This window comes from Lactuca saligna, chromosome 6, assembly GCF_052625555.1.
Source record: "Lactuca saligna cultivar CGN05327 chromosome 6, ASM5262555v1, whole genome shotgun sequence".
Taxonomy (NCBI): domain Eukaryota; kingdom Viridiplantae; phylum Streptophyta; class Magnoliopsida; order Asterales; family Asteraceae; genus Lactuca; species Lactuca saligna.
The window spans coordinates 114,115,764-114,130,051 of record NC_136422.1 but is presented as its reverse complement, the minus strand read 5'-3'; the positions used below and the strand labels follow the sequence as shown (position 1 = coordinate 114,130,051).

Genomic DNA, 14,288 nt, shown 5'->3' with positions numbered 1-14,288 from the left:
ATAGATCTAACATTTTTTTTATTTAGATTTTTTCAACAGTTCTTGACTTTCTTTGCCATACATCAAATGGCTCTATCTCTTTTTCGATTGCTTGCTGCTATAGCAAGGACAGAGGTACTTGCAAATACATTGGGGGCCTTCATCATGTTGTTGATAGTCACCCTTGGAGGATTCATAGTGGCTAAGGGTATCTTCTTTGCTCCGGATTATGATTTTATAACATACGTATGTGTGTATGTACGTATGTACGTACATACATACATACGTACATAAATATATATATATATATATATATATATATATACACATACATACATACATATATAAATACATATATACATATATACATACATATAAACATATAACATACATACAACATACATATAACCTACTTACATATATATAACATACATACAAACATCCATACATACATACATACATACATACATACATACATACATACATACATACATACATATATATATATATATATATATATATATATATATATATATATATACCCCCTAGAAGTAATATTGACACCATAATTAAACAAACTAACAAATCTAATAATTTAATTTCAGATGATAGTGAGGCATGGATTTCATGGGGATTCTACGTTTCTCCTATGATGTATGCTCAAAATGCTTTGGTTTTAAATGAGTTTCTTGACAAAAGATGGAGTATGGTAAGTCGTCTTGATACTTTGTTCAATTATTAGATATTATATTATACCCTCTTCGTGTTAAGGTTCGGGAGGAAGTGTCATTTTTGAAGAGCTTTACTGGATTTTTTTGAAGGATCATACGATCACTTTTTGAATATGATATTTCAACCCTATGTCTAGACAACACAAAATCCAGATTAATGGGGTAATCTATAAAAGGAACAACTGTTGATCAACGCACTAATAAGAAATCACAAACTAGGGGTTTATATTGAATTTTAATTATTCTCATTACCAAAGATAAGTGCAAATAAATATTAAATGTTGATCTTTTCCCCTTAATTAGTGATGGTGATGCCCCTAGGACCCTGCAAGGGGGGTTGTGGCACAACCCCCTTGACCTCCTTCATTTAGTCTAACCAATATCAAATTCATTTTATATAAGCATGAACTCTGCACCACCTAAATTGTAAATAAAATCTAGAACTAAACTCCAATGGTAATCTATAAATTCCATTATATTAAAATGACCTTATGACACTGAAATTGCCAACATTTTGTATAAAGGTTTAGATAAACACCTTAAGGTGTATAAGTATCTAGATCTTTTCCTAAGTCTTTTCATACGTTCTATATATTTTTTGCTTAATGTAAAACTCCAAGATTATGGGAAAATCATAACTTTAATATTGCAACAACACCGTATTTCTCTCATACACTCTCCCTCTAAAACATGGTAGTATGCTATCTTTCATCAATTATGGTCAAACCCTAGCCATGTTGGAAATTTAAGAGGCTAATTTACAAGGTGGTAAATTACCTTTCACCCGAAGAAACTTTTGTGAGTTCATAATTCAATAACCTTGAGTTTAAAGGCACTAGTGAAGGTTAACGGTTGGCACAAGGCCATATACACAGCTAGCTATGCCGTAATGTTTGCAAAATGATATATTTAGGCATACTTTTCACTTTGTGGTTTAGGTTGGATTAACCTGGGTAACATCCGTTGATTTCGTGAGTAGGCACATGGAAGTCTCTAAAAGTCTCTAGAAATCTGATAAACTCTAGTTTTGAAATTGAAAAAGCATGTAGATAACAATGCCAACTCGTAGGATAATTATTGAGCCAATGAATCCCCACTAGGTTTGTAAAAGAGACGAGTCGAGCCGAGTACTACCAAACTCAAAGCTCGGATCGACTAAAATACTCGAGCTTGATACTCAACTCGAACTTGACTCGAGTCTTAATTTTAAGCTCAAGCTCATGATATACTCAAAAGTCTCGAGCTCAAATCTGCTCGACTAATATTTTTCTTTAAAAAATAAAATCACTAAATTGAGTAATAAATATTGAAGCATTCCACATGCAAATGTCCAAACTACCAAAAAAATCACAATTAACGGTCTAATATCAATACATCATCAACCATATATGTCATAGCTTTTACATACTTCTAAAATACCAAAAATAAACATTATTTAAAGAAATGACATATATGTAAATTACACTAAGCTCAATTAAGTCGCGAGCTTTACGAGTCAAGTATTTTAGTACTCAATCTCAGCTCAATAAGATACTCGAGTAGCTCGAGCTCGAGCTTGGGTTGATTAAGTTCGAGTCGATTTTGAGTATTTTCCAAGTTGTTTTCGAGTTTCTGACAAGTTGTCTTGTCTCGCTTAGACCCCTAATTTCCACATGGAAGCCTATGATACGTCAAGCGTCTTCATCGAATATTATTCATTGTGTTCATATATTGAACAGACGTCTTGTTGCGTTGATTATAATTATTGGATACATAATCATTAATATCAATTATTCAATTGTTTGCTTGATGTTTTTGCAGTTTGATAATTATTTCTTAGTATTATTTATCAAATTGTTCTATTATCTTTTCTGAAATATAGCCAAAGCCACATAGTTCTAGCCAACACTGTCAGACCTCCGATCTTGGTGTCTTCCTTGATCTTGGTGTCTTCCTTGATCACACTTCTCATCATTACCACGGATTTCCAACCATCACTATTGGAATTTTAGCCATCACATCGGACTTCCAACCATTAAGTCTTCTCTTTAATTCTCTTATCTCACCAATGGGTGTTGATTCCTACTCACACTCATCAGATATGTTGCACACAAGAAACTACAACCATATAACAAGAATCGAGGCTCCATTCGTTGCAACAACCACCATCACGTCACTTATCTCCTTTAAATATTCCATACCTTAAATCTAAATGACCATATCAACACTAACTGGTACATAGATAGAAGAGTGTATATTTTTGTAAGCACTTGGTATTCTCCTATGATCAACAATTATAACATCTATCATTAACTAATAAACTAAACACATAAATTCAATCCCAAACATGTCTTCCAATTCACATTAACTTATTTTAACCAATACCTAACATATAAGAAGCACCAAAGAAACTATAAGAGCATTGCCTATTTAGACAAAGTTGAATATCCATATTACATATATAACCCTTGCAATAGTTTCCCCATATTGCATACATAAATATGCATATTTAACAAATAATTATCCCATATTACAGACATTTATACCCTGCACAATTACGAGTGGATTTGTCTAAATGGAGATGTAAAACCTCTTGCCACACTACATAAACTACTTCCAATGATTCTATATGTGCATTGGAATCTTAATAACTATCTTTTATACTTCATAACCATAATTACACCAAGATTTAAGACCAAGAATGTGACTATCTAATGATCAGTGACATCAAAAACTTGATTATATTCAATAGACACCATATGATCTTCAAATGACAACAAAAGTTTTAATAACTCTAGATCATCACCAAATGTGTTTCGAATTGGTCTAATAACTGCAATTCATGACATTATAAGGAATTCTGATGGGTTAAAATCTAGATAAATTCATGAATAAAGTTTGAAAACTCCATTGAATCCACAAGTCAATTTGAAATACTCAATTAGATGAATAAGTGAAAATTCGTAACAATGATGGATTTACTTGATCAAAAGGAATTTATAAAACTTGAAACAAGTTTGAAAGTCACATTAAACTCATAAGATGATGTTCAAAATCAAGTTCCACTATAGCTAGGGTTTGGAACTTTCAAAATCGATTCATAAACAACAAATCAAACAATATATGAGTTGAATGAACATATATTAATGTTCTAGAGATAGAAAATAACTAAAAACTCAACTAAAATATCTTAAATACAATTAATTTTCGGATTTAGAAAAAATCTGAAAGCCTAATTCGAAAATGGAAGAATATAAGCTATATTATTTACCTTTAATGACTTCCAAATGTATTTACTAGCTTAGCTTCTTCAACACTGCTTTAATCACTATCCTACAAAAACCTTAATATGTAGAAATAAACATATTCATCCTCTCAAGATCTCAAAGTATTGAGCTACTAGATTTTAAAAAACCAATAAATTAAAAAGGTGTTTGGTAAACACTAACTTTTCTGTGAAAAAAATGATTTTTTTCAAAAAGCCAGGTATTTTTGGTTTTTCGGAAAAACCAATAAAGTGTGAAGCAATAAATTGTTTTTTATCTCCTCAATATTTTAGGTAACTAATTATATTTAACCCCCCCCCCCGGTTCTTCTATTTTTCTAATTTGAGCGGTAGACCTTTATTCACTAACTCCTTAACTTACCAAACTAACCTTTACCTAATCTACAAAGCATTTTGGTTCTTAAGACTACTTCCATCGGTATTCTATTGCAACTAGTTGCTCATTAAAGACAAAAAATAAATCTATTAAAATAATATAAATAAAGATGGCGACCAAGGTTGATATCAAGGGTCAAAGTTGTTATAAGTTGCTACTCTCAGTTAGCCATGATGAAAAAGAAATTATTATTTTAATTAAAGGTTAAGTTGGGTATGATCATGAATATGGATAGTAGGGCTAACAAAATTGTACCACGGAAAACCAAACAATATGGTACCAACCGAACCAAGAAAGTTGGTAACCAATATATTTGATAGCTAACATGTTTGGTTGGTAGTATCATACCAATTGATCAATATTGGTACGGTAACAATACACAAATTTGAATATCATGTTAATACTGTACCTACCAATTCAGTTATTATGTGTATATATATATATATATCGTATGTTTTAATTGTTATATAAGTGATTTTGTCGCATTGGTCAATAGTTATTATCACGTCAAAGCACAAAATTAAAACGTTATTTTAGCGTTACTTCAATAGAATTCGTTTACAAATTAAAATAAAAAATTTATATACTATACATCAAAATTACCCGATGTGTTTGCTTATTTTTAAATCTTACAATAGAAAATTAAAAGAAGTTGATTTATACCATTATCAATTTGTATCAACCAAAGTTGTTGGTAGTCAAATATATTGTTACCAAATATATTTGGAACGGTATCGATAACAATTTTTTTATACTAATTACTGTTGGTACGGTATAAGTTTTAGAGAAAAATAAATTGGTACCGTACAAATTCCACCGATAATAGATAGTCTAAAGCAAGTCTACACAAGTGAACTCATATTTTACGAACTTGTCAAAGTTAGTCCCTCCAACTTACTTATATAACATAACATTGATAATTAATTAAGCTTAAAGTTATAAGTCTCATTAGGATGTTACACTATAGCATGCCAAAGTGGTTAATTTTTGTTTCTTTCGGGTGGCTTTTATCGGCCAAAATAAAACCTAATATTTAAACCAAAAAATGTTTTAGCATATAGTGCCTTTTTTGTATATTTCCCTACAACTAAAGGTAGAACTATATAGAAGTTGTTGTTAATATCTTTACATTGCACCTTAATTTAAGTCTTATTTATGCAGCCCAACATAGATCCGCGAATTAATGCATCAACCATTGGAGAAGCCCTTCTGAAATCACGAAGCTTTTTTACGGAGGACTATTGGTTCTGGATATGTCTTGGAGCCCTTCTTGGGTTTTCGATTGTCTTCAACATATTATTTATTCTAGCTCTAACTTTCTTGAATCGTATGTTACCAGTCATTACATCTTTTTCTCTAGTTTCATACTTCATATTTTGATTCTATGGTTCCTTTTCTTTCAGCTCTTGTTGATGCTAAACCAGTTATTAGAGAGGAAAAGGAAATAAAGAATGCAGACAATCGCCTTAACACAAAGGAGGTTTATGAAGGTGAGCATTTTCTTTTGCTTTTATAATGATTAACCTTAATAAAAAAGAGGTTGAAGGCGAGGGAAATAAGTTACCAACAAAGAAAAAATGTCATAAAGTAAGCAGTGTGGAAGAAAAATAATTGAACAATCATACAAACACCACGATAGAAAGTGGAAACACTGAGGGAAAAAAGAAACACTATGAACGACCACTACATATTGGAAGGTTACATTGAGGATAAATCTCCGAGGAGAAAGGAGAGAAAGAAGATGTAGTAATGAATGATAATAAACAATCTAAAGGGATTTATATAATAGCCATATAAGAATCCTAATCATACAAAAAACTCTACAAGAAAAGGAAACATTCCTTATAAATGTAGAGTCCTAATAACCATAAAATTAATGGTATTTTCAAATTTCATATAAACTAATAAACACACAATAGCACTACATAAAATTTTGCATACAAGGAAAGTACTGCTCTTATGCATCACAGTCAAACACAACACATCCAAAAAAAGGTTGCACTGAAACGAAAACATTGCTTGTGCAAGAAAAGAGTTTCATAACAATTTCAATAGAAAATAAGACAAATTATTTTGACATGTAAATTATCTTGAAGGTATTAATATGATAGACGTGAGAAGAACTTCAAGAAGAAACGATTCGACTACTGTTGCTCACCGTATGGAAAGAAGAGGAATGGTTTTGCCATTTCAGCCTCTTTCACTTGCTTTCAACCATGTCAACTACTACATCGATACACCTTTTGTTAGTCACTTTCTTACAACTCTTCATTCACTATTTTCATTCATTCCATGTATTTCCTTATACAAAAATGAATAAATTGTATTCAACATTGATCACATTCATTTGACCAGGAAATGAAGGCTAGAGAGTTTAAAGATAATCGATTGCAATTGCTCAAGGATGTTAGTGGTGCATTTAGACCGGGGATATTAACTGCACTTATAGGTGTTAGTGGCGCTGGAAAGACAACCTTAATGGATGTGTTAGCAGGACGTAAGACTGGTGGATACACTGAAGGAAACATCTTCATTTCAGGATACCCAAAGAACCAATCAACATTTGCTCGTGTTAGTGGTTATTGTGAACAAAATGATATTCATTCACCAAATGTCACTGTTTATGAATCTCTTCTATACTCTGCATGGCTACGTCTCTCTTCAGATGTTAATACAAGAACACGAAAGGTATTTACTTATTACCTAGGGAAAAAAATAGGCTACCTATTGCTTATTGCTTAATCCCACCGCAATAAGTAAATTTAAGTGTTTGGATAAAAGTATTTAAAAATCAGCTTACTGTGGTAGGAATAAGCCAAATAAGCTGATTTTAATAAGCAAAGGGGGAATGTTTATTGCTTATTGATTATTGATTATTGCTTATTTGTCATTTTACTCATATAAGCTGTTTTGTTTGCCAAACACTTAAAATTTTATTGTTTATTGCTTATTCCCACCACAATAAGCTAATCCAAACACATTTTAAAAAAATATTTATTCCCACCGCAATAAGCAAATAATGATTAAATACATTTGTTGATCATAAATCAGAATCTTGTATGCTTTTGTTCAACATTTTATTGACGAAATAATTGTGAACTATAGATATTCGTTGATGAATTGATGGAACTAGTTGAGCTTAATCCCTTAAAGGACTCTTTAGTTGGCCTTCCTGGAGTCGATGGTCTTACAATAGAACAAAGAAAGAGGTTAACAATAGCTGTGGAGTTAGTGGCAAACCCATCCATCATCTTCTTGGATGAACCAACATCTGGTCTTGATGCTAGAGCTGCAGCCATTGTTATGCGTACTGTAAGAAACACAGTTGACACTGGGAGGACTGTCGTTTGCACAATCCACCAACCAAGCATAGATATATTTGAATCTTTTGACGAGGTTTGTAGCAAATAAACTATTGACAATGTTAATGGCGTCGATGTTGATCTGACTGTGATCTTTCACTTTGTAGTTACTTTTGATGAAGATTGGAGGACAAATTATCTATGCAGGACCTTTAGGCCATCAATCTCACAAGCTTGTGGAATATTTTCAAGTGAGTTTTTTATATAAATTTCTATTAAGCAATATTAGCCATAGTTTTTAGATTTTAAGTTTAAGTTTTCCTAAAAGTCACTTCCTATAGGGTATTCCAGGAGTTCCAAGGATCAAGAATGGTTATAATCCTGCTACATGGGTGTTGGAGGTGACTTCTTCTTCAGTTGAGCATCAACTTAATGTTGACTATGCTCAAATTTACGCCAAATCCACCCTTTATCAGTAAGTTCTAAGTCTATATTTCTCATATGATTGTTTTCCTTGTGTATTTCTAATATGTTTTAATGGATGTATCATGTATGTGATGTTTTTTTCAGGGACAACCAAGAACTAATAAGGGAGCTTAGTGCACCCCCAAGTGGGTCCCAAGATCTCTTCTTCCAAACCAAGTACACACAACCGTTTCTCATACAGTGTAAAGCTTGTTTGTGGAAACAACACTGGTCTTACTGGAGGAACCCACAATATAATCTCATTCGGTTTATCACCACCATTGTGATTGCTAGTCTATTTGGTGCAATTTTCTTCAAAAAGGGTGGAAAGATGTAAGGCCCTGAATTTACTTATTAATCATAAAATTTTGGTTTCACATACTTAAATTCATTTTAGTTCTCTTCTCTCGACCTAATATATGGTATTTAACAACAACTTAACTGTGAGTTTGTGTAAATAGACAAAAACTACAAGAGCTACAAGATTTCTTAGGGGCATTGTATGCTATTGTTCTCTTCCTTGGAGCGATCAACCAAAATGCTGTTCAACCAGTTGTTGCTGTCGAGAGAACAGTTTTCTATCGGGAAAGGGCTGCAGGGATGTATTCGTCCTCACCTTATGCACTTGCTCAGGTAATGAATGAATAAGAAAAACCGAAGTCCTTTACGCTACAAATTAATGAGAAATAATAACTTGATGTAATGCTTGGCATTTTGTAGGTGATAATAGAGTCTACATACATTGCAATTCAAACTAGTATTTATGTCTTCTTTTTATACCCGATGATGGGACTCGGGTGGACTGTTGCCAAGTTCTTGTGGTTCTACTACTATTTGTTGATGAGTTTCATCGCCTTCACCTTATCTGGAATGGCGACCATGGCATTGACACCTGCTCCTCAGATTTCTGCTGTTTTGATTTACTTTTTCATCTGCCTTTGGAACTTGTTCTCTGGTTTCATCATCCCACGACCGGTATATCTTCTTTCTTCAAAAGTATAATTATAGGTAGTAAATTATGGAATAGGTTTATAACTATTAAGTTGTGTTTCAAGGGCATAGCTTATTTTATGAACTTATTTCGTGAAACCATTAAAATAATTCGTCACTAATTTTAGAAAAAGAAAATAAGATATGTAGTTTATTAATAAGCTAACAAGACTTTTTACTTTATTTAATTATATATATCTAGATGTTTTTTTATGTAAGATTTACAAAAATTTTACTATAACTAATTAAATTTCATAATAAAACAATGTAAGGGTTGTAAGCACATGAATATACACTTTGAACCTAACAAACTATGTATGCATATTGTAGCAAATACCAATATGGTGCAGGTGGTATTACTGGGCGAACCCTCTAAGTTGGACAGTCTATGGTCTCATTACCAGTCAAATCGGTGAGAAAGATGACATGCTCGAGGTGCCTGGAGCTGGCAACATGACGTTGAAAAGCTTCATTAACGAGAGATTTGGGTATGAGTATGACTTCCTTCCAATTGTGGCAACAGCGCACATTGGTTGGATACTTCTGTTTTTCTTCATTTTCGTCTATGCCATCAAGTACCTCAATTTCCAAAATAGATGACATTTTGATCGCTCCTTTATAAATATGTAATCAATTTGTTCACTTTTTCCCCTAAAACGAACTCTCCAAAGAATGGTGTATATCTTGTAAGCAATTATAAAGTCCTACAGAAAATTATGAAAATAAAGAACGTGTGGTAGATCTATGTTTTTTCAAAAGAAAAAAAAAGCATGGACCTCCCGTTGTATGGTGCCAAATATCTTATATATAATTTCTTTATTTGTGATCAAAAGAAATCAATGGATATGGACATTTGTGTGTTAAGTTGTGGAAACTAATTTACAAAATAATAATATGCAAAACGAAAAGTAAGTACATTATACGTGGTTCACATGATCAAAATGATCGGCTATATCCATGACGAACACGAGCGATTTTATTCCTTCAGCGAAATTGATTTATGATATATTATGTTACAAAAGATAGAGAATACAAATACTAGTTGTGTGACTTAAAACTACCAATAAATACAAGGCTCGAATCTTTGACAAACATTATCTAGTGATCAGGGACGGAGTCAGGATTTTAAAATAAGAGGACTTGTATATATTAAAATTAAAACTTTACACTCCGATTAGAAGTATACTTTGATTTTTGAAGTTGGCATAGTCATCTAATATCATCACCTTGGTGACTTGGATAGTTTTAGATCGAAAGTGGTACTCGGTGATCACAAATCAAAGAATCTAAGTTTATCTCTCTTAAATTTGACATAACATTTTTTTTAAATTCAATATTAATTGGCTCTTCCATATTATGAGATACAAAGTTAAAGAAATTGGGCTATAGAAGGGGATATGGCTGCTTAGGATGAATTTTTATTTTGAGTTTTAAACAATTAAATGAGATTTATTACTACTACTAAATAATCCAAACTAGTATTTCGTCATGTCGTTCGTTGCGGCGGAGAACACATTTGCAAAGTAGTCAGAAAACTATAAAATAAAATTTCGATTAATACAATTATGTATTAAGGAGACAACAAAAATAAGATATGAAAATATATATCAATTCATATAATACACGAAAGACAATTAATTTAAAACTTATAATAGTAAAAGGTAATATTACTAAAAACGAAAACTAAAAAAATTAAGTATAAGAGCTAAAACGTAAGTTTACAATATAGTAAGGAACCAAAATCATAATTTATAAAATAGTAATCATATATCTTAAAATTTAGGAGGGGTGAAAACGGTTACATTAAAATTAATTTAGGGGAAAAATGTAAATACAAATAAAGTTGAAGGGTGAGAAATGAAAATCGAAATAAAGAATTGGCCAATAACAAGAAAAATACAAAAATTTATAATGAATAATCCTACAAACTCAACTTGCTAATATATATATATATATATATATATATATATATATATATATATATATATATATATATATATATATAAGTTGAAGGGTGAGAAATGAAAATCGAAATAAAGAATTGGCCAGTAACAAGAAAAATACAAAAATTTATAATGAATTTTTCTTGTTACTGGCCAATTCTTTATTTCGATTTTCATTTCTCACCCTTCAACTTATATATATATATATATATATATATATATATATATATATATATATATATATATATATATATATATATATATATATATATATATAAAGTTGAAGGGTGAGAAATGAAAATCGAAATAAAGAATTGGCCAGTAACAAGAAAAATACAAAAATTTATAATGAATAATCCTACAAACTCAACTTGCTAATATATATATATATATATATATATATATATATATATATATATATATATATATATATATATATATATATATATATATATATATATATTAGGTTATAACCCGTGGACACCACGGATAAAATAGATAAAAAAAAAAAATTAATTAAACTATAAGGTAAAATCATGAGATTTTATGATACTATATAGATTTGATCTATGGATATAGTAAAAAAATTAATGTATTTTCTATCATTCATATATGGGTTATTTAATTTTATCTTTCTTTTTAGACTTACATGATGCCATGATAAATTTTTAATAAGAAAGAGAGAAATTAATTTATAAATTGTTATGATAATCGATACATAATAAACACTGCAAATTAAATGAAAAATAAAATAAACAAGTATATATAGTTTAATTAATGACTATAGATAAAAATATAATGGCATGTTTATAAAGTAAACAATGATTATACATAATTTTATGCAAAACCATGACTCCTAAAATTCCATTGTCGCCTCCCTCCTACACATCCATCTCCACCCCCTCATCCATCGCCGTCATGCCCTCCCTTGTCCACCATCATCGCCAACACAAACCTTCACCATAGCACCCCTCAATCTTCTATCTCCAGCGCCAGGCGGTGAGTCGCAAACTCCGAACAAACATCCACACCATTGGCGTTTCACATCGACTCCGCGTCAGGTGCTTTACCCGTCAATCTCCTCTCGCCCGTCGTCTCCTTTGTCTGTCTCCTATGTCTGGTCGTCTCCCATCTGTAGTTGTCTCCCTTCTCCGGCCATTACAGGTTTGTTTAGGGTTTATTTCAAATTGTATAAAAAAACCATATTGTGACTTGTCATATCATTTACAAGACTTGTCAATTTGAAGAAGAAAGGCTTCTGAAAGCAAGTAGACATATCCGTCTCACGAAGTCAGAATTCAGAAATGATACCAGAGGAGATTATTCAGGTGAGAAAGTTATTTTCATAAAGATGAACATAAAAAATTGTGATTTTTTAGGTTATAAGAAAGCTATGCATATAAAAATTCTGCTTTTTATATCCATAATTTAAGAGATTCCTTAAAGATTATAAATTATTTGTTTCGAAAATTTTATGGATTGTGAATAGTCTCGTTTAGTTTCCAGATTCTAATTTCATGTATGTGTTTAAATTGTTCCCTTGCTTCTTTTTATCAACAGATTTGGAGTTAAAATTAAGGTTAAATGATTCTTTAGGAAGCGGTGTTTCAGAAGTGTCGATTCTTTTTCATTTTGTACAACAATGTTGACTTATTTTTTCAACCAATTTATGCAACTGGCATGAATTTTGCAACATGTTTCAACTGTTTGAACATATTACAGGTAAATGGTAAATGGTTGCATATTTGTTATAAAATACTAGATTGTTGCATAAATTGGGGGGAAAAATGTGAAATCTGCATAAAGAAGCATTTAAGCCTTCGAAAGTAGAAACAAATAAGTTTGTGTGTGTGTGTGTGTATATATATATATATATAATGTTGTTTATATCTTCAAACAACATTTTATATATTAATTTAAATTAACGTTTATAGTTACGAAAAAAAGCCTGCGTTAGTGATTATGTTTTCAAAGTTTCAATCATGTTTTACATTGTCAACCATCTAGGACATGGATTATTACCTACTTAACTCGGATCAAGCTTGGTGGACTATTTTTACGTTATACACTCTACATAAAAACCTTCACATCCAAAATTGTATATATGCATTGTGTTTAATATTTGCATGGTATAAAATTTTCCATAGTATATGAAAATTCAAAGTACAATGCTTTAATAGGATAAAATTAAGAAAAGTTTGAAAATTTATTTTTTAGGCAACATATATTGATGGAGAAAAAGCGAAATTCTTAACCCGGTACATGTTTGGTAGACTAATTATACGGTATACACTCTTTATATAAAACCTTGACATGACAAATTTTATATATGTATTGTGTTTAATATCTACATGGAATAAAAGTTTATGCTGAGATTAAACTAACCTTTAATCTATAAAGATCGATTAGATCTTGAACAAGTATATAAATGTAAACAATAAGAACGCAATAAAAAGTATAAGTTAAGATGGAATCAAACGAGTCGAATGATTAAACAAAATCCTCAGAAGAGCTCGATTAAGAGCATCAACTGTAGAGGATTGGAAGGTTACAAAAACGATCAAAGAAACCTGATATCGTCTAGATGTACCGCTATTCTCGGATCTCTGAAAACCTTAACCTAATATGCATGCAAGCGTAAACTTATATACAAAACATAAAAGGTTCACGGTTGGACAGGCCCAGACCGTAATACAAAAAGCCTTATGCTAAACGAGCCCAAAAGACGCAATCTTCAGAAAGAAATCTCTAGCTCAACAATCTCCCCCTTTGCGTCAATTTGGAGCGAGACCTTCACTAGTTACTTGGGCCAGCAGCTGAAGCAGGTACCTTCTTCTTCACGGTACTAAACAGACATTTGGTGATGGAAAGAATGGTCTGTCTAAACCGGATGTACCAGTTAATCATATCTTCAAAGTACTTGACGTCATCAACTGAGTTCTCTTTACACCGTTTGATAATGAACAGCACATGCTCCAAACAGGTTGTGGTGTAAAGATGCTTGTCAGCTAAAGCGAAGAGACATTTCTGTCCTTCCGCTCTAGTGAACATAACCGTGTTGCGTCTCGGGTCGATCCTGCCCAGTAGCATTTGATTGAGATCACTGGCTGATCCCACAGGAGCAATTTTGGGTTTCTTCTTGAAGACTGTGGCGACCTCCTGATCCATTAGGGCAACCTCCATGATGTAGCAGACTAACATCCTTTTGACATGGTCTAGAATGGGACCATATTCAGC

General features: G+C 31.6%; 1 protein-coding gene across 3 annotated transcripts in view; it reads left to right on the top strand.

Moving 5' to 3' along the window:
- Window positions 1-9,905, top strand: part of LOC145003239 (ABC transporter G family member 39-like) — a 39,136-nt gene extending 29,231 nt beyond the window's left edge. For all 3 annotated transcript variants that reach the window (XM_078962369.1, XM_078962372.1, XM_078962371.1), the window contains 13 exons: window positions 27-187; window positions 585-688; window positions 5,513-5,678; window positions 5,755-5,841; window positions 6,448-6,596; window positions 6,707-7,039; window positions 7,457-7,747; window positions 7,821-7,904; window positions 7,995-8,128; window positions 8,224-8,451; window positions 8,580-8,751; window positions 8,839-9,093; window positions 9,439-9,905. In XM_078962369.1, the coding sequence (XP_078818495.1) occupies window positions 27-187; window positions 585-688; window positions 5,513-5,678; window positions 5,755-5,841; window positions 6,448-6,596; window positions 6,707-7,039; window positions 7,457-7,747; window positions 7,821-7,904; window positions 7,995-8,128; window positions 8,224-8,451; window positions 8,580-8,751; window positions 8,839-9,093; window positions 9,439-9,708 (2,434 nt within the window). In that variant the 3' untranslated portion in view covers window positions 9,709-9,905. The remainder of the gene's footprint in view (window positions 1-26; window positions 188-584; window positions 689-5,512; window positions 5,679-5,754; window positions 5,842-6,447; window positions 6,597-6,706; window positions 7,040-7,456; window positions 7,748-7,820; window positions 7,905-7,994; window positions 8,129-8,223; window positions 8,452-8,579; window positions 8,752-8,838; window positions 9,094-9,438) is intronic.
- The last annotated feature ends 4,383 nt before the right edge of the window (window positions 9,906-14,288 follow it).